The following is a 25,782-nucleotide window of genomic DNA, read 5'->3' on the forward strand; positions in this document are numbered from 1 at the left end:
AAAATTTCTTCACTCAGAGGGTGTGAATCTTTGGAATTCTCTACCCCAGAGGGCTGTGGATGCTCAGTCGTTGAGTATATTCAAAACTGAGATCGATAGATTTTTGGACACTAAGGGAATCAAGGGATATGGGGATAGGGTGGGAAAGTGGAGTTGAGGTAGAAGATCAGCCATAACCTTAGTGAATGGCGGAGCAGGCTCGAGGGGCTGTGTGGCCTGCTCCTGCTCCTATTTCTTATATTCTTATGTTCTCATGTAACCATTGGACACCGCTTTAAGATAATTGGCAAAAGAACCAGAGGGGACATAAGGAAACATTTATTTTAGGCAGCGAGTTGTTCTGATCTGCAATGCGATGCCTGAAAGGGTGATGGAGGCAGATTCAATAATAACTTTCAAAAGGGAATTGGATAAATACTTGGAAAGGAAAATACTTGCAGGGCTATGGGCAAAGAGCAGGGGAGTGGGAATAATTGGATAGCTCTTTCAAAGAGCCAGCACAGGCACGATGGGCTGTGCTGTAAGATTCTATGAGACGGTCAACATTATCTGCAGGAGAGCTAGGTATTGTAGGGTGGAGGATGGAACCAGAGTGGAAAGGGAGATTTATGGATGTCATAGGTGTCAGCGTAAAAATATCCCCACCAAATTTTGTCATGATGGGAGATAGAAGGATGGGAAAATAAATAGGTTAACATCTGTGTAAAATTGGTGCACGGGAATGTAGTACAAATTCTCAAATGTGAAGTTCTACCCTAGAATTTACAGGGGAAAACCTGTCGTCTAATTAGTCTAATTTGCATATGTAATTTGCATATAATTAAGTGCCATCATTAACATGCTCTGTCATTTCACAGAGTAATTTACTGCCCAACTTTCAGGTAGGACAGATAGGGTGGTGAGCTACTCTGGAAAGTCCGTTTGCTAATTACCCTCTTTTGCATGTGAGAAAAATGTCGAAATACCATAATTTCTCACTATGTTACCTCGATCAGCACCAGCAAACATGCCTTCCGTTAGCGTACGTTCAGGAGCTATGGGGTGTTCACTGACTTGTTACAGTCAAGGCCAAAACAAAGACACATTCCTTTCATGCACTTGTATTAAATTCTATAAAATTTGACGCTTAGTCCAATAGTTCAGCTGATAAATGCAACAGAGACAACAGCTTTTTGATAAATTCATATAGCGCCGATCAAAATGTTTCAAGGTGATTTTCAAGGATACTAAAAGAGGCAAGTTAGGGGAGATGAACAAAGGCACAGTCAAAAGCGATACGTTTTAAGAAGCCAATAGGGAAAATGTAGGGACCACATTGTGGCAAGTAGGAATGGAACGATGAGAGGCTGGTGCTCTGGAATTGAGCCACAGAGCAGAGGCAGTGCAGAAGGATAAAACCATCAAAGGTGCCAATATCACGACCTCCACCCTCCACAAACTCCAAATCATCCAATACTCTGCTGCCGCCCCCGTCGCTAAGAATACAGCTGTGGCTCAGTGTGAAGCACTCTCTCCTCTGAGTCAGAAGATTGTGGGTCTAAGTCCCACTCCAGGGACTTGAGCACAAAATCCAGGCTGATATTCCAGTGCAGCACCGAGGGAGCGCTGCACTGTCGGAGGTGCCGTCTTTCGGATGAGATGTTAAACCGAGGCCCCGTCTGCCCTCATGGGTGGACGTAAAAGATCCCATGGCACTATTTCGAAGAAGAGCAGGGGAGTTCTCCCCGGAGTCCTGGCCAATATTTATCCCTCAACCAACACCACTAAAACAGATTATCTGCTCATTATCTCATTGCTGTTTGTGGGATCTTGCAATTTGGCTGCCGCGTTTCCTACATTACAACAGTGACTACATTTCAAAAAGAAAAATTACTTAATTGGCTGTAAGCCGCTTTGGGATGTCGTGAAAGGCACTATATAAAGTCTTTCTCTTTTTTTTCCGCCCACCACTCCCCCATGTCCTCGCTGACCTACACAGGCTCCCTGTCCTCCCACAGATCAAATTTAAAACGCCCCCGGGCCCTCGCCCCATTCTACCTCTGGAACCTTCTCCAGGCTTATTTCCCATCCCACACCATCCAGGCTTCTGACACTGGTCTCCTGTGCATCTACCCCCCACAATTTCCCCCCTTTCACTCAGCCTTCAGTGGCAGAACCTTCAACTGCTTCAGCCCTACTGTATGGAACTCCCTCCCCTTCCACCTTCAAAACCCTTCTCAGTATATATCTCTTTGGCCAAGCTTTCGGCCACTTCTCCTAACTGACCCACAAAGACTCAGTACCCACTTCTTTTTTTCCCCTGTGAAGAACCTTGGGACCTTTTTTCCGACATTAAAGGCACTCTGTTGTTGTTCCATAATTGGGTCGATCACGCTGTTGCTGAATTGCCCTCTTATAAATTGCAGGGTGAGTCCAACAGCGATGGGAAGACTATATAAATGTGCAGTTAGTCACTTGGAGGTTGTGGACTGTGAGTTTAAAGCAATCTGGCGCGCGTGATGCTAGTTCAAGGTTCTTAACACTCTCATTCTGGCTGAAGGAAGCTCCTCACAGCTCAACATTGGTACAATCTTGCCCGCAGCTAGACCCGAGAGATGGTGGACCCTACGCCAAGTGCCACAGGCAGGAGCTATCAGCTTTGCTACCACAAGCATTTTATAGCAGAGGCAGCAGGCAGCATCTCTGTGGGATGAAGGTTTCAATGCCTTTGACAGCAAAAAGGATGTAGAGGCGCTGGCTCTTTTGCCAATTACCTTAAATCTGTGTCCTCTGGTTACCGACCCTCCTGCCAGCTTCCCCTTATTTACTCCTAGCAAAACCCTTCATGATTTTGAAAACCTCTACTAAATCTCCCCTTAACCTTTTTAGTAAATCTCCCCTTAACCTTTTTACTAAATCTCCCCTTAACCTTTTTAATTTCTAAATATAAAAAGTTAAAAACAGTGGATGTCCAAAGGGATCTAGGGGTTCAGGTACATAGATCATTGAAGTGTCATGAACAGGTGCAGAAAATAATCAAGAAGGCTAATGGAATGCTGGCCTTTGTATCTAGAGGACTAGAGTACAAGGGGGCAGAAGTTATGCTGCAGCTATACAAAACCCTGGTTAGACCGCACCTGGTGCACTGTGAGCAGTTCTGGGCACCGCACCTTCGGAAGGACCTATTGGCCTTGGAGGGAGTGCAGCGTAGGTTTACTAGAATGATACCCGGACTTCAAGGGTTAAGTTACGAGGAGAGATTACACAAATTGGGGTTGTATTCTCTGGAGTTTCGAAGGTTAAGGGGTGATCTGATCGAAGTTTATGAGATATTAAGGGGAACGGATAGGGTGGATAGAGAGAAACTATTTCCGCTGGTTGGGGATTCTAGGAGTAGGGGGCACAGTCTAAAAATTAGAGCCAGACCTTTCAGGAGAGAGATTAGAAAACATTTCTACACACAAAGGGTGGTCGAAGTTTGGAACTCTCTTGCTAAATTTAAATGTGAGATAGATAGCTTTTTGGCAATCAAAGCTTTAAGGGATATGGGCCAAAAGCAGGTATATGGAGTTAGATCACAGATCAGCCATGATCTTATCAAATGGCGGAGCAGACACGAGGGGCTGAATGGCCCACTCCTGTTCCTATATTCCTATGTTCCTATGTAACCTTCTCTGCTCTAAGGTTAATCCCAGGTATCATTCCAATAAATCTCCTCTGCATTGTCTCCATGGCCTTGACATCCTTCCTAAAGTGTGGTGCTCAGAATGGACACAATGCTCAAGCTGAGGCCTAACCAATGATTTATAAAGGTCTAGCATAACTTCCTTGCTTTTTCACTCTCTGCCTCTGTTTATAAAGCCAAGGATCCCGTATGTTTTTTTTTTAACAGCCTTCTCAACTTCTCCTCCCGCCTTCAAAGATTTTTGTATATAAACCGCCAGGTCTCTCTCCTCCTGGATCCCCTTTAAAATCGTACCCGTCAGTTTTGTATTGCCTCTCCTTATTCTTCCTTCAAAAATGCATCACTTTGCACTTCTCTGCGTTAAATTCCATCTGCCCATTTCACTAGTCTGTCTATGTCCTGCTGAAGTTTGCTACTATCCTCATCACTGTTTACTACATTTCCGAGTTTCGTAAACTTTGAAATGGTGCCCTGTATACCCAAATCCAGGGCGTTAATATATGTCAGTAGACCTAAAGGAGGTCTTTAAAATTCTGAAGTTGTTTGATAGGGTGTAGAGAAGATGTTTCTACTTGTGGGGGGGGGGGGTGGGGGGGTCCAAAGCTAGCAGACACAAATATAAGCTAGTCACTAATGGATCCAATAAGGAATTCAGCAGAAACTTCTTCACCCAGAGAGTGGTTAGAATGTGGATCTCGATACCATAAGGAGTAGTTGAGGCGAATAGCACAGATGCATTTAAGGGGCAGCTGAATAAACACTTGAGGGAGAAAGGAATGGAATGGCGTGCTGATAGGGTGAGGTGAAAGAAGATGGGCGGAGCCTCGTGTGGAGCATAAAGACCGGCATAGAGCCGTTGGGCTTAACGGCCTCTTTCAGTGCTGTAAAATGCTGTGTAATTCTATGTAAAAGTGTCTGTTCCGTTACATTATAGGGGTTGCCTCAGACAGTGCTCTTGTGGAATAAAGTGGGCAGTTGAGGAACTTTTCCACTCTTATACTTGCAGGGTTCTTAGTTCCTTTTTGGGGTGAGTGGCCTCGGTACCATGCTTTTACACTCAAATGTCAGGATCCGTGCCTCATGAGGAACGCTGGGCGCTCCACTGTGTAAGATGGGAGTTCCCAGAGAGACCGGGGGGGTGGGGGGGGTGGTGATTTTAAACCCCAGGAACGGGCGGGTTGGGGGCGCGGGTGAGAGTTGAAAACAGTTGTTTTCTCGGGTCGCGACCGCAAAAATGTTTGGACTTGGCGTTCCCAGTGAGAAGCCTGGACTTCTCCGCACCGACGTTAAACCCGGAAATAAAGCCGGGTTGCGGTCGCGACCCAAAAAAAAACAACTCCCACCCGCCCCCAACCCACCCGTTCTTGGGGTTTGAAATCACCGCGCCCCCCCCCAGGACTGTCCCCACCGCGTTTGCTCCGATTGAACCAGGCAGCTTTAAACCGACGGTGAATTGGTAGAGCCCCGTTTTCATGGGCTCGCTGAACGTCGACTGGTTTGCACCGAGGGATGCAAGTGGCGGAGGAAGTCGAGTGGCCCTCCTCGAGAGTGAGAAACAAGCAGACTCGAGCGTGAATCAATCGAGTTCGCTGAGGTTAAGCGGAAAGCCTATAAGAAGCTTCAATATGTGTTCGCAGCAGATTGCAATCAGACCTTCCAGAAGCGGCTATTTTTAATTCATGAGTCCCACCGTGTATTAAATATTTATGAGCCAAATCCTTTCTTGGTGACTAATGGTGTCATCAATTGTAAAGTGCGACCTTTAGATCACTTACAGCAGACCTGGAGCTGACTGATACAGGCTAATGCGCCGGGACTTAACAGAGATCCCGGCTCAACTGTTCCCAAAAAAAAAATCCCACTGCAGTTCATTCAAGGGGACTTCCCTTTGCTCAGTAAGACCATTTTGTTTTAGCTATCAAATTCCACCGCCCCCCCCCCCCACCACTCCCCCTCCCCTCACTTTTTACTCATCCTCCTCTCGCTGGGTGGCAGTGGGTTTTCCGGTACCTCGATTGTGGAGGGTGGTACATCACAGCCCGGCTGAGCCCAATCTTGTCCTAATGTGAGGCATCTCCACACACACACACACACACACACGCACAGCAACAACAACTCGCATTTATACAGCGCCTTTAACCTAGTAAAGCAGCCCAGGGCGCTTTGCAGGAGCGTAATCAGACAAAAATTTGACACCGGGGCACATAAGGATTTATTAGGACAGGCTTGGTCAGAGAGGTTGGTTTTACGGAGCGTCTTAAAGGAGGAGAGAGAGGCGGAGAGGTTTAGGGAGGGAATTCCAGAGCTTAGAGCCTAGGCAGCTAAAGGCACGGCCGCCAACGGAGCAGTGAAAATCGGGGGATGCGCAAGTGGCCAGAATTGGAGGAGCGCAGAGATCTCGGAGGGTTTGCAGGGCTGGAGGAGGTTACAGAGATAGGGAGGGGGCGAGGCCATGGAGGGGATTCCAGACAGACATTCGCTCCAGCATCTAGAGTTTCGAAGGTTAAGGGGTGATCTGATCGAAGTTTATAAGATATCAAGGGGAACGGATAGGGTGGATAGAGAGAAACTATTTCCGCTGGTTGGGGATTCTAGGAGTAGGGGGCACAGTTTAAAAATTAGAGCCAGACCTTTCAGGAGCGAGATTAGAAAACATTTCTACACACAAAGGGTGGTAGAAGTTTGGAACTCTCTTCCGCAAACAGCAATTGATACTAGCTCAATTGCTAAATTTAAATCTGAGATAGATAGCTTTTTGGCAACCAAAGGTATTAAGGGATATGGGCCAAAGGCAGGTATATGGAGTTAGATCACAGATCAGCCATGATCTTATCAAATGGCGGAGCAGGCACAAGGGGCTGAATGGCCTACTCCTGTTCCTATGTTCCTATGTTCCCTAGCATCTGATAGCGATCAGGAGCAAAAAGATTGGCCGATTTTTAAAAATTTTTCGACCACTCCCTAGCCGAGGTCGTGTTCATGACCGTTGTTGGTGGCCCCCGACTGCTAACTCAGCACAGATCAGGGATCAAAAGTGAGACCTTCCTGACCTATTGGTCAAGTGTCAGCCTGGCTCAGTTGGCAGCACTCTCTCCTCTGAAGCGGAAGGTCCAAGTCACAAAATGGCCTTGAGTATGTAATCTAAGCTGACATTTCAGTGCAGTACTGGGGATATCAGGATCAGCTGTGACTGCTGACAGCGATATCTGAAAGCTGCCAGCACTTGTAGCCATGAGTCATTGCTGACCATTGCTAGGGTACAGCTCCGCGGTCTAGCTGGCTCAATACTACACAGGGCTGTGTTTTTTGACGCCTCAGCCACTTGGAGTGGGGTTGTTGAGGGGGGGATCCGCACTGTTTTTTTAGATTATCTCTGCCTTTATTAGAAAAATCTTTGTTCCATCTGTTTTCCCTAGGTCAGCTACTGTGGGAACACTCGTTCCACCCAGCCATTCTCCCTTTAGAGCAGGAACTTGCCCTAAGGACCAACATTCTGCCTTTGCGTCACAAGGTTGTGGGTTCAAGTCCCACTCTAGGGACTTGAGCACAAAACGCAGGCCGACACTTCAGTGCAATACTGAGGGAGCGCTGCACTGTCGGAGGTGCCGTCTTTCCCATGCGATGTCAAACCGAGGCCCCGTCTGCCCTCTCAGGTGGATGTAAACGATCCCATGGCACTATTTCCAAGAAGCGCAGGGGAATTCTCCCCGGTGTCCTGGCCAATGTTTATCCCTCAATCAACATCACTAAAAAAGAAAACACATTATCTGGTCATTATCACATTGCTGTTTATGGGACCTTGCTGTGTACAAATTGCCTGCCTCGTTTCCTACGTTACAACAGTGACTACACTTCAAAAGTACTTCATTGGCTGTAAAACGCTTTGAGGACGTGAAAGGCGCTATATAAATGCAAGTTCTTTCTTTTTAATTCAATCACGCAACAACTAACATCCCAGTACTGGCAATATCGTTGAAGACTTTTAACATGCAGTTTTGTGTGAGCCCTAAATGGCGCACTCACTATAGGACCAGCAACCTATAAGACTCATATTAAACCATTTAGCTATTGGACTTTGTTTTTTATAAATTTCCTCTGCTTCCTTTGACAGCTGCGCTGCAGAATCTGCAGCCATCCAATCATCTCATCAGCAGGAGCTGGATGACATCACCATCGAGGGACAGGCCAATCAGTCAGCCCCGGTTTCCACGGCAACCCAGGACTGCAGCACTGAATGCAATAGGAAGCCTGCTGGTGTTCGGCAGACAGACTGTGTAAATAAGCCGATTCTTTATTGCTTTGACTGTGAGACAAGAACACTGTAGGACACGAAGATTTACCTCATGGACAGGGGATCAGATGAGCAAGTTTGTTTGTGACTGATTTGAGCTTTATTGCGGTTTGAACGAGCACCACCATCCTCTTAGGTGTCAGTTGTGCGCATTGTGTAATTGATGGACTCTTGAGAGAGGTTTACAGTGGGAACATAGCAACATAGGAACTGCTAGACGACAAAAGACCAAGGTCCATCCAGTTCGCCTTCTACCACCCCGGTAGTCGCATGATGTAATGATAAAGCAGATGTTGACTAATCATAGCAATCAATCGCTATCAGTTAGTCTACCACAGACCCAGACATGACGTGAGAAAAACCACCAGTGGTGGAGAGCTTTGGGAACCATCGGTCCATCGTCACCTTTTTCCCCCCAAGCGACGCTACACTTACCACACGTCATGTCTCAAATTACCCAGCTACTATCTCAAAACGTCATGGGTTGTCATGAGATTCACCCATTTCCATTTACATTAAATTTACATTGCATTAGAATAATGGATACCCGGGAGTGAGTTACAGGCTGGAATCTAATCGAGGGGTTCAGGTGGTTTATATATAGAATAATGGATACCCGGGAGTGAGTTACAGGCTGGAATCTAATCGAGGGGTTCAGATGGTTTATATATAGAATAATGGATACCCGGGAATGAGTTACAGGCTGGAATCTAATCGAGGGGTTCAGGTGGATTATATATAGAATAATGGATACCTGGGAGTGAGTTACAGGCTGGAATCTAATCGAGGGGTTCAGATGGTTTATATATAGAATAATGGATACCCGGGAGAGTTACAGGCTGGAATCTAATTGAGGGGTTCAGATGGATTTTATATGGAATAATGGATACCCGGGAGTGAGTTACAGGCTGGAATCTAATCGAGGGGTTCAGATGGATTATATTTAGAATAATGGATACCCGGGAGTGAGTTACAGGCTGGAATCTAATCGAGGGGTTCAGATGGTTTATATATAGAATAATGGATACCCGGGAGAGTTACAGGCTGGAATCTAATTGAGGGGTTCAGATGGATTTTATATGGAATAATGGATACCCGGGAGTGAGTTACAGGCTGGAATCTAATCGAGGGGTTCAGGTGGTTTATATATAGAATAATGGATACCCGGGAGTGAGTTACAGGCTGGAATCTAATCAAGGGGTTCAGGTGGATTATATATAGAATAATGGATACCCGGGAGTGAGTTACAGGCTGGAATCTAATCGAGGGGTTCAGGTGGTTTATATATAGAATAATGGATACCCGGGAGTGAGTTACAGGCTGGAATCTAATCGAGGGGTTCAGATGGATTATATATAGAACAATGGATACCCGGGAGTGAGTTACAGGCTGGAATCTAACCGAGGGGTTCAGATGGTTTATATATAGAATAATGGATACCCGGGAGTGAGTTACAGGCTGGAATCTAATCGAGGGGTTCAGATGGATTATATATAGAATAATGGATACCTGGGAGTGAGTTACAGGCTGGAATCTGATCGAGGGATTCAGATGGATTATATTTAGAATAATGGATACCCGGGAGTGAGTTACAGGCTGGAATCTAATCGAGGGGTTCAGATGGATTATATATAGAATAATGGATACCCGGGAGTGAGTTACAGGCTGGAATCTAATCGAGGGGTTCAGATGGTTTATACATAGAATAATGGATACCTGAGAGTGAGTTACAGGCTGGAATCTAATCGAGGGGTTCAGATGGATTATATATAGAATAATGTGACTACTAGTCACTCCCATTTTCTCGCTGCAGCTTCTAAACAACATTAGTGATGGACTGGAAAGAGGTCACCTGGTTGTCCCCTCTGGCCAGAGACTGGTGGAGGTGGAGTGGGGGCAAGAGAGAACTTTTAAAAAGTCGTGGAGGGAAGGAATCGATTTTGGGCTGCGGGGTGCTGCTATCCGGGTTCAGCGCTGACAACCTGAAATGACTCAACACAGCACTTCTGTTACAAAAGCAAAATACTGCAGATGCTGGAAATCTGAAATAAAAATAGAAAACACTGGAAATACTCAGCAGGTCAGGCAGCATCTGTGGAGAGAGAAACAGAGTTAATGTTTCAGGGCGATGACCTGTCATCAGAACTGGAGGATGTTAGAAATGTAACTGTTTATAAGCAAGTACAGAGCTCGGGGAAAGGGGGAGAGGGGAGGAAAGAAATAAAGGGGTTAGGTCTGTGATAGGGTGTGGAGGGCGGGGGTGAATAAATGACTAAAGGGGAGATGGTAATGGGACAAGTGAAGAACCAAAAGGAGGTGTAAATGATCACAGCAGAGGGGGAGGGAAACATGGAAAAACTGGCAAAGAGGAGAAGGCTTCTGTGGCCCTGGAATGTGGTGGAGAAAGTTGGGTAGACCCCAGGGGTGCGGACCACCCCGCCGGCTGTGTACCGATGGGCGATCCCCACCCCAAGCACCAGACCACACCTCCTCCGCTCCCAGTGGCTCTGTTGCCGCCATCCTCCATTACCAGCACCCGCTGTCCCAGAGAAAATTGGGAGCGCTGGTTAAGATCGAACGTTCTGTTAATTTTTTTTTGTGTGTGTGTGTGTGTTGTAATTCCCTGCCTTTTCCCGATTTGTCTCCCTCAGCATTCCCTCCCAAGCTGTCGGAGGTCCAGCTCCGACGCAGCCTACGGGACCACGGAGACCGCGAAGGCCCAGCGCGAATGCCGCCTGCGCCCCCATTTCAGCGACCCCATGCCGGCTGACGCGGTCAAGCGGAAGCAGCTGGAGATGAGGATAGCCGCCGTCGCCTGGGGCCTCGGCCAGAAGAGACGCCAAGAGAAAGACTGCGGTGGAGGCGGGTGTAAGTCGAGCAACTTGTGCTGGAATTCAAGGCGTGAACCTTAGCTCAGTGGGTAGCACCGTCGCTTCTGAGTCAGGAAGGTCGTGGGTTCGAATCCCACTAAAAGATCCCAGGGCACTATTTCGAAGAAGAGCTAGGGGCATTCTCCCTGATGTCCTGCCCAATATTTGTCCCTCAACCAACATCACTAAAACAGATTAACTGGTCATGTATCTCATTGCTGTTTATGGGAACATCAGATTAACTGGTCATGTATCTCATTGCTGTTTATGGGAACATCAGATTAACTGGTCATGTATCTCATTGCTGTTTATGGGAACATCAGATTAACTGGTCATGTATCTCATTGCTGTTTATGGGATCTTGCTGTGCGCAAATTGGCTGCTAGCATTTCCTACATTGCAACAGTGATTATGCTTCAAAAGTATTTCATTGGCTGTAAAGCGCATTGGGACGTTCATGAAACTGTGAAAGGAACTATGGAAATGCGAGTCCTTTCTTAGTGACATCTTCTGGAAAATTCATGTGTGCATATAACACCTTTACATGACCTCAGGATGTCCCAAAAGCGCTTTAAAGCCAATGAAGTATAGTCACTGTTGTATTGTAGAAAACACAGCAGCCAATTTGCACACAGCAAGTTCCTACAAACAGCAATGTGATAATGACCAGATAATCTGTTTTTCAGTGATGTTGGTTGAGGGATAAATATTGGCCAGGACCGGGAGAACTCCGCTGCTCGTGTTCGAAATAGTGCTGCAGGATCTTTTACGTCCAACCTGAGAGGGCAGAGGGGGCCTCAGATTAACATCTCATCTGAAAGACACCACTTCCAACGGTGCAGTACTGCACTGGGAGTGTCAGCCTGGATTTTGTCCTCAAGTCTCTAGAGTAGGACTTGAACCCATGACCTTCTGACCCAGAGACGAGAGTGCTATCCACTGTGCCGCAGCTGAAGAGCAAAGGAGTCCTCCCTGGTGTCCTGGCCAATATTCATCCCTCAACTAACATCACTTAAAAAAAAAACAGATGATCTGATCACTATCGCATTGCTGTTGTGGGACCTTACCGTGGCGCAAATTGGCTGCCACGTTTCTTGACACTAAATTGCACGTTACAAAGCTGTATGATGTTGCGATTTCTGCGTCATCTTGCTTGGGGGAGAAACACAGGGAATCTCTCGATTTTCATCAGATGAGGCCGTTCAGGCCCTGATTCCTGGCTTTTCTGGTGAATTATGCCAATTGTGTTGTTTGCATCACCATTGCACCACCATACCCAGAGCTCAGCTAATAAACTCACCACGTGGTGTGGTACTGATTCATACAGGTCCCAGGTTCACTCCCTGGTCTGTGGTGAGTTAGCTGATCTCAAGCAGAAGTGGTGGTACAACATGACCACAGCACACTGGATTAAGGAGGGGAAACGTCAGCCAAACTTCCCATTCCCTTTTTACCAAAATGGTAACTAAAATAAGGCTATACTTTATAGACTGGTGGAGTTTATACATTGACTTTTACTGTACTTTTATCAGCTTTGCACGTAGCTGAATTGAGAATATTAAATTAATTTTTAAAATGTGATTATCAGATGACCTGGTACCCTGTGCAGATTTCTCTACGTACTGCAAATCATCCTTACATGGTAAAATTAAAAGACTTTTTTTTAAATTCAGAGAGCTGCATTAGTAGTGAGAAAAGCCTTGAATGCTGGAAATCTGAAACAGAAACAGGAAACCGAGGAGATGTACAAGTCAATCAGCATCTAACCATTTGAGTTTGTCAAATAATCCGGTTAATATGTTTGTGTAAAATTCCACTGTGCGCAGGTGTAGTGCAGTTGTTAACCCATTTATTTTAAACATATTAAAATGTAAGAGTTACCCCCAAAATGTTAAACTGTCTTTCTCTCCCAGTGCTGATTGCTCGGAGTTTTTAGCAGTTTCAATCATTGCTGCTGATTAATTTGGTCCATCAAAAACATTTTTTTGAGGAGGTAACAAGGAGGGTCGATAAGGGTAACACGTTTGATGTAGTGCACATGGATTTTAGGAAGCCTTTTGACACGGTCCCACATTGCAGACTGGTCAAAAAAGTAAAAGCCCATGGGATCTAAGAGAAAGTGGCTAGTTAGATCCAAAATTGGCTCAGTGGCAGGAAGCAAAGGGTAATGGTCGACGGGTGTTTTTGCGACTGGAAGGCTGTTTCCAGTGGGGTTCTGAAAGACTCAGCACTGGGTCACTTGCTTTTTGTGGTGTATATATTAATGATTTGGACTTAAATGTGGAGGGCTTGATCAAGAAGTTTGCAGATGATACAAAAATTAGCCGTGTGATTGATAGTGAGGAGGAAAGCTGTAGACTGCAGGAAGATATCAATGGACTGGCCAGGTGGGCAGAAAAGTGGCAAATGAAATTCAATCCAGAGAAGTGTGAGGTAATGCATTTGGGGAGGGAAAACAAAGCAAGGGAGTACACAATAAATGGGAGGATACTGAGTGGTGTAGAGGAAGTGAGGGACCTTGGAGTGCATGTCCACAGATCCCTGAAGGTATGAGGACAGGTAGATAAAGTGGTTAAAAAGGCATACAGGATACTTTCCTTTATTAGCCGAGGCATAGAATATAAGAGCAGGGAGGTTATGCTGGAACTGTATAAAACATTAGTTAGGCCACAGCTTGAGTACTGCGTACAGTTCTGGTCACCACATTACAGGAAAGATGTGATTGCACTAGAGAGGGTACAGAGGAGATTTACGAGGATGTTGCCAGGGCTGGAGAATTTTAGCTATGAGAAAAGATTGGATAGGCTGGAGTAATTTCCTTTGGAACAAAGGAGGCTGAGGGGAGATTTAATTGAGGTATATAAAATTATGACGGGACTGGATAGAGTGTACAGGGAGGACCTATTTCCCTTAGCAGAGGGGTCAGTGACCAGGGGACATAGGTTTAAAGTAATTGGTAGAAAGATTAGAGGGGAGCTGAGGAGAATTTTTTTCACCCAGAGGGTGGTGAGGGTCAGGAACTCACTGCCTGAAAGGGTGGTAGAGGCAGAAACCCTCAACTCACTTACAAAGTACCTGGATGTGCACTTGAAGTGCCGTAACCTACAGGGCTACGGACCAAGTGCTGGAAAGTGGGATTAAGCTGGATAGCTCTTTCTCAGCCGGCACGGACACGATGGGCCGAATGGCCTCCTTCTGTACCGTAACTTTCCATGATTCCCGATTGCTGTCTACTGATCCTCTGGTGGCTGTTGGATGACAGGAGGATTTGACTGGACTTTGATTCCCCACCTCCCCCAACTCAAATAGCCTGCTGTTGTGGCTCACACGTGAAAAATGATCAGTTGGATGATGTCCTGGAGGTTGTCTGGTGCCGGTGGAACTGTACCCTAGCGAGTGGGCTGATAAATGTGTTCGGATCCTGTGTCCAACTCTCACCTAATTTGTTGTTTGCTCTCCTGCCCCTCCAAATACAACAGAAGTATAGAAAAAGAAAATTGAAAGGAGCTTTTTAACTGATATGGAGAGGAGAACATGATTGTAGGAGTAATTACTGTGAATGGTGAGTCCTTACCGATGGATTTACCCTCGAGTACTTAGTTATCATTTAACCTGCATCCGTTTCTAAAGTATTGCCTTTTATTACTTTATGATACCACCTATAATTATTCTGTGATGCTGCAAAGTCTTGCTTCATGATGCTACACATTGTTACTTCTATGATGTTGTACATTATTACTCCATGGTGCCAGTATCGCACCCATAGTGGAGTGTGTTGGTATCCCATTATGGTGTGTGTAAGTACCTCATGACAGTGTGTGTTAGTATCTCATGATGGTGTGTGTTAGTATCCCATTATGGTGTGCGTTAATATCCCATGCCGGTGTGTGTTAGTATCCAATTATGGTGTGTGTTGGTATCCCTTGACGATGTGTGTTAATATCCCATGACGGTATGTGTTAATATGCCATGACGGTGTGTGTTAGTATCCTATTATGGTGTGTGTTTGTATCCCTTGACGGTGTGTGTTAGTATCTCATGACGGTGTTTGTTAATATCCCTTGATGGTGTGTGTTAGTGTCTCATGACGGTGTGTGTTAATATCCCATGACGGTGTGTGTTAGTATCCCATGACGGTGTGTGTTAGTATCCCATGACAGTGTGTGTTAGTATCCCATGACGGTGTGTGTTAGTATCCCATGACGGTGTGTGTTAGTATCCCATGACAGTGTGTGTTAGTATCCCATGACGGTGGGTGTTAGTATCCCATGATGGTGTGTGTTAGTATCCCATGACGGTGGGTGTTAGTATCCCATGACCGCATGTGTTTGTATCCCATGACCACGTGTGTTAGTATCCCATGACCGCGTGTGTTAGTATCCCATGACCGCGTGTGTTAGTATCCCATGACCGCGTGTGTTAGTATCCCATGACCGCGTGTGTTAGTATCCCATGACCGCGTGTGTTAGTATCCCATGACAGTCTGTATTAATACCTCACCTTCTCGTATCCAGTTTGTGAAATCTTATAACGAGTGTAATTTTACAATCTCCGATACTCAGATCCACATTCCAACCCGTCCAGCAGGACGGCCGACTCTTCTCCGAGCACAAAGCCAAGAGATGGTCACGTGGGGCCCAGCTCCGCCCACAGAACGAAGCATCGTTGGAGTAACCTGAGCACCGATAGTGGTGTGGTTGGACTAAATGACCGGAGTGAAGAGAGGGAGGAGGAGGAGGAAGAGCGGGCAAGGAAGAGCAAATCGGCGGAGGTGGAAAGAGCAGACAGCGGTATTGGACCTGCCATGGCCAAGAAATGGAAAAGTCGTGTGGGGGAGACGGCGCGCTCTGTCCAGGCCTGGGTGGCCCATCGACCCTGCCTGGACTGTGGGGAGAGAGACGTCTCTGAGGCGGACCTGAGGGACGCGGCGAAGAGAAGGGACAACCTCTGTGGCAAGTGCGCGAAGCGCAGGACGGAGCGCAAGGAGGCCATCTTGGAGTTCGTCAACACGGAGTCGAGCTACGGGGAGGACCTGCGCATCATCAAGGAGGAGTTCTACCTCCCCATGCAGGCGGCCGGGCTCCTGACCCCGGAACAACTCGCCGTGGTCTTCAGTAACATACAGGAACTCATAGAGGTCAACGAGAAATTCCTGCAACGGCTGCAGGACTCCACCGAGCAAGCGTTTGATCAGGTGAGTCGTCTTTCGGATGGGACGTTGAACTGAGGCCCCGTCTGCCCTCTCAACTGGTCGTAAAAGATCCCATGACACAATTTCGAAAAAGAGCAGGGGAGTTCTCCCCGGTGACCAGCAGGCCAATATTTATCCCTCAACCGACATCACCAAAAACAGATTATCTGGTCATTATCACATTACAGTTTGTTGGACCTTGCTGTGCACAAATTGTCTGCCGCGTTTCCTACATTACAACAGTGACTACACTTCAAAAAGTACTTCATTGGCTGTAAAATGCTTTGGGACGTCCTGAGGTTGTGAAAGGCGCTATACAAATGCAAGTTCTTTCATTTTCTTTTAACACCTGCATCAAAGCATCCAAATAGCCGCGCTCTCTAATCAGCATGCCCAACTCGTCCCCATGGCAATATAAATGCAAGTGCGTGATTGGTGTTAGTGGTCGCTGTCCTGTAACCGAGCAAAAGCGTTTTCTTCAATGTACTTTTTGTTGTGGAGATGCCGGTGATGGACTGGGGTTGACAATTGTAAACAATTTTACAACACCAAGTTATAGTCCAGCAATTTTATTTTAAATTCACAAGCTTTCGGAGGCTACCTCCTTCCTCAGGTGAACGATGTGGAAATCCCTTTCCACTGTGAGCCGGCAGTTTGTGGTGTCGATGGTAGTCATGATGTGGAGATGCCGGTGATGGACTGGGGTTGACAATTGTAAACAATTTTACAACACCAAGTTATAGTCCAGCAATTTTATTTTAAATTCACAAGCTTTCGGAGGCTACCTCCTTCCTCAGGTGAACGATGTACTTTTTGTTGTTACTTTCCTCCTGCCCACCAAATATTTTGCCCTCCGTTCCCGAGGGCACTGACTCTTGTCGGGGTGCGGATCCACCTGCCTCAGTCACTCTTGCCCAAGTGGCTGCTCCTCGTGTGTGAATTGTTAGTTAATTGTTAATGGAGGGCAGCAGAGCCAAGGCCGAACCTCCACACACAGCGGAGAAGTGGAACCTTTACTCTGTATCTAAACCCGTGCTGTACCCGCCCTGGGAGTGTTTGATGGGACAGTGCAGAGGGAGCTTTACTCTGTATCTAAACCCGTGCTGTACCTGCCCTGGGAGTGTTTGATGGGATAGTTTGGAAGCAGCTTTACTCTGTCTTTATCCTGCGCTGTACCTGCCCTGGGAGTGTTTGATGGGACAGGGTAGAGGGAGCTTTACTCTGTATCTAAACCCGTGCTGTACCCGCCCTGGGAGTGTGTGATGGGATAGTTTGGAAGCAGCTTTACTCTGTATCTAACCCCTACTGTACTTGCCTTGGGTGTGCTTGATGGGACAACGTAGAGGGAGCTTTACCCTGTATTTTTTTATTCATTCATGGGATGTGGGCGTCATTGGCAGGGCCGGCATTTATTGCCCATCCCTAATTGCCCTTGAGAAGGTGGTGAGTCGCCTTCTTGAAGTCCGTGTGGTGACGGTTCTCCCACAGTGCTGTTAGGAAGGGAGTTCCAGGATTTTGACCCAGCAACGATGAAAGAACGGCGATATATTTCCAAGCCGGGATGGTGTGTGACTTGGAGGGGAACGTGCAAGTGGTGGTGTTCCCATGTGCCTGCTGCCCTTGTCCTTCTAGGTGGTAGAGGTAGAGGCCCTGGGAGTGTTTAATGGGACAGTATGGAGGGAGCTTTACTCTGTGTCTAACCCGTGCTGTACCTGTCCTGGGAGTGTTTGATGGGACAGTGTCGAGGGAGCTTTACTCTTTATCTAACCCGTGTTTGACCTGGGAGTATTTGATGGGATAGCGTAGAAGGAGCTTTACTCTGTATCTAACTCATGCTACACCTGCCTTGGGAGCGTTTGATGGGACAGTGTAGAAGGAGCTTTACTCTGTATCTAACCCGTGGTGTACCTGCCCTGGGAGTGTTTGATGGGACAGTGTAGAGGGAGCCTTACTCTGTATCTAATCCGTGCTGTACCTGCCCTGGGAGTGTTTGATGGGACAGGGTAGAGGGAGCTTTACTCTGTATCTAATCCGTGGTGTACCTGCCCTGGGAGTGTTTGATGGGACAGGGTAGAGGGAGCTTTACTCTGTATCTAATCCATGGTGTACCTGCCCTGGGAGTGTTTGATGGGACAGGGTAGAGGGAGCTTGGCGTGATGAGGCCAATTGTAACACACCAACTGTAATCCTGGCTGAGATCAGTATACTCAAAATGGCTCAGTGATTGGTCCTGGCTCATTACTACACCAGGTGCTGGTCTCAGAAACTATTGGGAGCTTAGCTGGACCACACTTGTGCACTCTGCCCAGTGGTTGGAGATTGGTATCTAAAGCGTGGTCTGTAAATATAGATTGAAAAAATGGTAAGAAATCAATTTAAAATCACTGACCCCTCAAAACACATACACTATAATCACAGTAATTACAATTCTATCCTGTGTGCCTTATTTCCCTGTGTTTAGACAGTGGAGCACATAGTGTCATAAACTGGATAGCCCGGTGGTGAAGGATAGAATACAAGAGCCTAGTCTTCAGTTGTTTCCTTCCAAGCCTTTATTCACAGAGATCCACATTATTCATTGTGCACCCCCTAGATAAGCTCTCAGATAAATGGATACAAGAGAGTCCCCAATTGATACGCACCAATCAAGTTTTTTTAAAATTCGTTCACGGGATGTGGGCGTCGCTGGCGAGGCCGGCATTTATTGCCCATCCCTAATTGCCCTTGAGAAGGTGGTGGTGAGCCGCCTTCTTGAACCGCTGCAGTCCGTGTGGTGAAGGTTCTCCCACAGTGCTGTTAGGAAGGGAGTTCCAGGATTTTGACCCAGCGACGATGAAGGAACGGCGATATATTTCCAAGTCGGGATGGTGAGTGACTTGGAGGGGAACGTGCAGGTGGAGTTTTTCCTATGTGCCTGCTGCCCTTGTCCTTCTAGGAGCTGGAGGTCGCGGGTTTGGGAGGTGCTGTCGAAGAAGCCTTGGCAAGTTGCTGCAGTGCATCCTGTGGATGGTACACACTGCAGCCACAGTGCACCAGTGGTGAAGGGAGTGAATGTTTAGGGTGGTGGATAGGGTGCCAATCAAGCGGGCTGCTTTGTCCTGGATGGTGTCGAGCTTCTTGGGTGTTGTTGAAGCTGCACTCATCCAGGCAAGTGGAGAGTATTCCATCACACTCCTGACTTGTGCCTTGTAGATGGTGGAAAGGCTTTGGGGAGTCAGGAGGTGAGTCACTCACCGCAAAATACCCAGCCTCTGACCTGCTCTTGTAGCCACAGAATTTATATGGCTGGTCCAGTTAAGTTTCTGGTCAATGGTGACCCCCATGATGTTGATGGTGGGGGATTCGGCGATGGTAATGCCGTTGAATTTCAAGGGGAGGTGGTTAGTTGCCACTTATGAGCCCAAGCCTGGATGTTGTCCAGGTCTTGCTGCATGCGGGCTCGGACTGCTTCGTTATTTGAGGGGTTGCGAATGGAACTGAACACTGTGCAATCATCAGCGAGCATCCCCATTTCTGACCATGGAGGGAAGGTCATTGATGAAGCAACTGAAGATGGTTGGGCCTAGGACACTGCCCTGAGGAACTCCTGCAGCAATGTCCTGGGGCTGTGATGATTGGCCTCCAACAACCACTACCATCTTCCTTTGTGCCAGGTATGACTCCAGCCACTGGAGAGTTTTCCCCCTGATTCCCATTGACTTCAATTTTACTAGGGCTCCTTGGTGCCGCACTCGGTCAAATGCTGCCTTGATGTCAAGGGCAGTCACTCTCACCTCACCTCTGGAATTCAGCTCTTTTGTCCATGTTTGGACCAAGGCTGTAATGAGGTCTGGAGCCGAGTGGTCCTGGTGGAACCCAAACTGAGCATCGGTGAGCAGGTTATTGGTGAATAAGTGCCGCTTGATAGCACTGTCGACGACACCTTCCATCATTTTGCTGATGATTGAGAGTAGACTGATGGGGCGGTAATTGGCCGGATTGGATTTGTCCTGCTTTTTGTGGACAGGACATACCTGGGCAATTTTCCACATTGTCAGGTAGATGCCAGCGTTGTATCTGTACTGGAACAGCTTGGCTAGAGGCGCAGCTAGTTCTGGAGCACAAGTCTTCAGCACTACAGCCGGGATGTTGTCGGGGCCCATAGCCTTTGCTGTATCCAGTGCACTCAGCCGTTTCTTGATATCACATGGAGTGAATCGAATTGGCTGAAGACTGGCTTCTGTGATGATGGGGATATCGGGAGGAGGCCGAGATGGATCGTCCACTCGGCACTTCTGGCTGAAGATGGTTGCAAACGCTTCAGCCTTGTCTTTTGCACTCACGTGCTGGACTCCGCTATCATTGAGGATGGGGATGTTTGCAGAGCCTCCTCCTCCCATTAGTTGTTTAATTGTCCACCACCATTCACGACTGGATGTGGCAGGACTGCAGAGCTTTGATCTGATCTGTTGGTTGTGGAATCACTTAGCTCTGTCTATAACATGTTGCTTCCGCTGTTTAGCATGCATGTAGTCCTGAGTTGTAGCTTCACCAGATTGGCACCTCATTTTTAGGTGCACCTGGTGCTGCTCCTGGCATGCTCTTCTACACTCTTCATTGAACCAAGGTTGATCCCCTGGCTTGTTGGTAATGGTAGAGTGAGGAATATGCCGGGCCATGAGGTTACAGATTGTGCTGGAATACAATTCTGCTGCGATTGATAGCCCACAGCGCCTCATGGATGCCCAGTTTTGAGCTGCTAGATCTGTTCTGAATCTATCCCATTTAGCACGGTGGTAGTGCCACACAACACGTCGGATGGTGTTCTCAGTGCGAAGACGGGACTTCGTCTCCACAAGGACTGTGCAGTGGTCACTCCTACCAATACTGTCATGGACAGATGCATTTGCGACAGGTTGATCGGTGAGGACGAGGTCAAGTAAGTTTTTCCCTCGTGTTGGTTCACTCACCACCTGCCGCAGGCCCAGTCTGGCAGCTATGTCCTTCAGGACTCGGCCAGCTCGGTCAGTACTGGTGCTACCGAGCCACTCTTGGTGATGGACATTGAAGTCCCCCACCCAGAGTACATTCTGTGCCCTTGCTACCCTCAGTGCTTCCTCCAAGTGGTGTTCAACATGGAGGAGGACCGATTCATCAACATTAATTAATATAAATCATATGGATACAATTAACACATAGAATTGCAATGGGCCAGAAATTCCTCGTAAAATAACGGTGAGCCTAACAGCAAATTGAAGAGCAAGTTCCAGTGACTGCACTTGCTTTTCCTGATTCCCTGCTGATCTGATAGCTGCTCCTTAAAGGGACCTCGCCAGCTGCAATCAATGGACCAGCGCCAACTTGCTCTCCTGCCTAGCTCAAAACTAACTAATCTCACCAGGAAAAAGGTACTGAGTTATATCAGGCCTAAACTAACTTTTAAAGGCATGGTATGTCTTAATGTCTGCCAAAAGCCTCTCTGGTACTGATAATTAACTTTTAAAAATGTGGCATCTCATTACTCCTGATTTTAATAGTTTTTGGGCATTTAAAAAAAAGTAATTGAAACTTTTTCTTTTTTTTTCTTTCTGTCTCTTTTAGCTCAATCTTTTAATCTTACCCTCTTTATTTTGCTTTCTCTATTTTATTTTATAGTACATTTACTAATCTTATCTGACACTTCCTGGTTCTTACTCTGCCCGTGAACGGCTTGTGAATGAACCTCACTTCCTGGTTCTCACAGCGTGGCTTGCTTCAAGCTGATAGGTGGAGGGGACAGAGAGATCCTTTCCCCGCTGTCACCACTCAGAGAAGCCCAGGATCGACCGCTGCTCTTCTTGCAGCTCTCAATTAAAGCAGGTTGACGCGGAAAGTTTGTGGGTGAGTTAGTTACAAGCAGCGGGCGACATATGTTCGCCACTCAGCTTAATTTCCGGCCCATAGAATTTTACAGCACAGAAACAGGCCATTCGGCCCAACTGGTCTATGCTGGTGTTTATGCTCCACACACATACTCCCTCCCTACTTCATCTAACCCTATTAGCCTAACCTTCTATTCCTTTCTCCCTCATGTGCTTATCTAGCTTCCCCTTAAATGCATCTATGCTATTTGTCTCATCTACTCCTTGTGGTAGCGAGTTCCCCATTCTCACCACTCCCTGGGTAAAGAAGTTTACCTACCAGAGTAGGTTTCAGTAAAATGCCAAGTCCGCTCCTGGACAGAGCTGATGATAAGTGAGCTTCTCAGTGAGGTACTGAGCCCTGGAGTCCAAGAAGGTCCCATGTTAGATCCCTCATCAGCATTGAGGAGGGAACGCCCTCGAATGGTTCCAGGTCCTGGGAGCTAGGGGAGGGGGATGTTTGGGATGTGTGCATGTGCGGACACCAGTAGAGGACGGGTGGTGGGGTGGGGGGGGGGGGGGTGCTGCCTTGATTGCGACGCTCTGAATAGCCCGCCGACACTCACTGCAGAGGCCGACGCGTGACGACAGGGCCACTTGCGCGGGAGATTGCCGGAGAGCGGTGGAATCGTACGCCAGCGTCAGTCAGCAACTTCACGAGAGGAGGGGAGGCAGTGGAAAAGTCAGGCAGCGTTCGGGTGCTGGTCTTCTAATCTTCCTTTCTTTTTAACCTGTTGCCAGGACGACGAGGACTTTTTAGCAGTGTGCATTGGCGAGATGTTCCTGGAGTTTGTTAACATGCTGCCAGCGTTTCAGACTTACTGCATCCACCAGTCCACCTCCATCAACATGCTCAACACTCTGGAGAAAGAGAAGGAGCTCCTCAGGTGGGAATCCCATCGCCTCTTTACACCTTGTTACAATGACCGTACGAACAGGAGTAGGCCATTCAGCCCCTCGAGTCTATTCTGCCATTTAATCAGGTCGTGGGTGATCTGAGCCTCAACCCCATCTACCAGCCTTAGCTCCATATCCCTTGATCCCCTCACCCGACAAAAAATCTATTTATGTCAGTCTTGAAAGCTCCAATTGATCCCCAGCGTCCACGGCCTTTTGGGGAAAGGGAGTTCCAGATTTCCGCTACCCTTTTTGTGTGAAAAATTGCTTCCTGATTTCACTGTTAAATGGCCTAGCTCTGATTTTAAAATTATGTCCCCCTGATCTCAATTGCCCCACCAGAGGAAATAGTTTCTCTTTTATCAACCCTATCAAGTTTCCTTAATCATTTTAAACACCTTGAATAAATCATCCCTCAACCTTCTAAACGCAACAGAATACAATATAGATGGGTTGGTCAGATGGGCGGAACAGTGGCAAATGGAATTTAACCCGGAAAAGTGCGAGGTGATGCACTTTGGAGGGACTAACAAGGCAAGGGAATATACAATGAATGGGAAGACCCTAGGCAAGACAGAGGGTCAGAGGGATCTTGGTGTGCAAGTTCACAGATCCCTGAAGGCGGCGGAACAGGTAGATAAGGTGGTAAAGAAGGCATATGGGATACTTGCCTTTATTAGCCGAGGCATAGAATATAAGAGCAAGGAGGTTATGATGGAGCTGTATAAAACACTGGTTAGGCCATAGCTGGAGTACTGTGTGCAGTTCTGGTCGCCGCACTACAGGAAGGATGTGATCGCTTTGGAGAGGGTGCAGAGGAGATTCACCAGGATGTTACCAGGGCTGGAGCGCTTCAGCTATGAAGAGAGACTGGGAAGATTGGGTTTGTTTTCCTTGGAGCAGAGGAGGCTGAGGGGGGACATGATTGAGGTGTACAAAATTATGAGGGGCATAGATAGGATGGATACTAAGGAGCTTTTTCCCTTCGTTGAGGGTTCTATAACAAGGGGGCATAGATTCAAGGTAAAAGGCGGGAGGTTTAGAGGGGATTTGAGAAAGAACTTTTTCACCCAGAGGGTGGTTGGAGTCTGGAACTCACTGCCTGAGAGGGTTGTGGAGGCAGGAACCCTCACAACATTCAAGAAGCATTTGGATGAGCACTTGAAATGCCATAGCATACAAGGCTACGGACCAAATGCTGGAATATGGGATTAGATTAGACTGGGCTTGATGGCCGGCATGGACACGATGGGCCGAAGGGCCTCTATCCGTGCTGTATAACTCTATGACTCTATGACAAGCCAAGTTCCAGGTTACATAGAATTGCACAGAATTTGCAGCACAGAAACAGGCCATTCGGCCCAACAGGTCTATGCCGGTGTTTATGCTGTACAAGAGCCTCCACCCTCCCCTCTTCATCTAACCCTATCAGCATATCCTTCTATTCCTTTCTCCCTCATATATTTATCTATCTTACCCTGAAATGCATCTATGCTATTCGTCCCAACTAGTAGCAAGTTCCACATTCTGACCACTCTTTGGGAAAAGAAGTTTCTCCTGAATTCCCTATTGGATTTATTGGTGACCATCTTGTATTTATGACCTCTAGTTTTGGTCCCCTCCACAAGTGGAAACATCTTCTCTACGTCTACCCTATCAAACCCTTTCATAATCTTAAAGACCTCTATCAGGTCACCCCTCAGCCTTCTCTTTTCTACAGAAAAAGAGCCCCAGCCTGTTTAGCCTTTCCTGTTAAGTACGACCTATTATACTAGTCAATTAATTGATGATACAAGTCAATGCTGTTGGAACAGACTTGCTGTGGGTTAACTAGTGTTCCATTGCTTGCTTCCAGGATCTTCCTGGACGTGTCCCAGAATGACAACACGGCCCTGCGTCGGATGAACCTGCGCTCGTTCCTGATGGCGCCGCTGCAGCGGGTCACCAAGTACCCGCTGCTCCTCAGCCGGATCAGCAGCTCCACCCCCGAGTACCACCCGGACCACTGCGGCCTGCGGGAGGCCAAGAGCAGGGTGGAGTCCCACCTGGAGCACATCAACATGAAGACCAAGCAGGAGGGCCCCCCGCCGTGGTCCCTGCGCTCCTTCCGCCGCGAGAGCCGGAGGAACCGGGAGGTGGTGGACATCGAGATGAGGGAGATCGCCGTCAGGGCGGTGGGCTGGCCGCGGGAGGAGACGCGCTTCGCAATGGAAGGGACGCTGCAGTCCTCCCAGCCCAACGACGGCCAGTGGGCGAAGAAGGGGAGCAAGTCCCTCAAGTTCCAGAACCTCCACGTGCTCCTGATGGTCAACGCGGGCCGGGAGCCCGAGCCCGAGGCCGGCCCGGAAGGGACGGCGGGCGAGGACGGTCCGGAGCAGCCGGTGCGGGACGCCGCGCTGGTCCTGATCCGGGACAAGAGCGGGGGCAAGTTCGCCCTGTTCCGACGCCCGATCCACCTCAGCAACTGCGTGGTCTCCTCGGACCCGGACTGCGACGACACGTTCGAGCTGCTGGACATCCGCAAGGAGGCGTTCGTCTTCCGGGACGCCGACAAGCCCCGCACCCGCCACTGGTTCAGGCTGATCAAGCGCTACTCGCGGGATCTGGGCGCCTGGAGGAAGAGGCGCAACGCACTTCCCAATATCATGATCAACGCCAACTACAGCAGGGCCTGAGCCCAGTGAGAGAAAGGGTCATCTCTCCCTCCAACGACCGCCCCCCCCCCCCCCCAAAAAAAAATGTTACAGGCACTGGTTACTGAATGGGGGAAGGGAGGGGGGGGGAAGGAGATGGAGCCAGAGGCACATCCTTCTGAACAGGGGTTGCCAACCCTCCAGGATTGGCCCTGGAGTCTCCAGGAATTGAAGATTAATCTCCGGGACACTGCTGCGAGCAAAAAAACACCCGGGGAGAAAACCATTGGGGCGTTAAACAAAATATTAATTTTCTTTCAACCATTCCGCTGATTAGTTATTTAAGTATTGGAGATG

The 25,782-nt window shown here is 47.8% G+C and overlaps 1 protein-coding gene across 1 annotated transcript in view; it reads left to right on the forward strand.

The window, feature by feature from the left end:
• The window catches only part of arhgef49 (Rho guanine nucleotide exchange factor 49), a 37,599-nt gene extending 12,132 nt beyond the window's left edge, over positions 1–25,467 (forward strand). Inside the window, exons 3-9 of the mRNA XM_067986917.1 lie at positions 7,776–7,938; positions 10,607–10,821; positions 12,106–12,133; positions 13,331–13,372; positions 15,486–16,019; positions 22,637–22,782; positions 24,648–25,467. Coding sequence (XP_067843018.1) covers positions 7,776–7,938; positions 10,607–10,821; positions 12,106–12,133; positions 13,331–13,372; positions 15,486–16,019; positions 22,637–22,782; positions 24,648–25,467 — 1,948 coding nt within the window. The remainder of the gene's footprint in view (positions 1–7,775; positions 7,939–10,606; positions 10,822–12,105; positions 12,134–13,330; positions 13,373–15,485; positions 16,020–22,636; positions 22,783–24,647) is intronic.
• The last annotated feature ends 315 nt before the right edge of the window (positions 25,468–25,782 follow it).

The sequence above is a fragment of the Heptranchias perlo genome, chromosome 7, assembly GCF_035084215.1.
Source record: "Heptranchias perlo isolate sHepPer1 chromosome 7, sHepPer1.hap1, whole genome shotgun sequence".
Lineage (NCBI taxonomy): Eukaryota > Metazoa > Chordata > Chondrichthyes > Hexanchiformes > Hexanchidae > Heptranchias > Heptranchias perlo.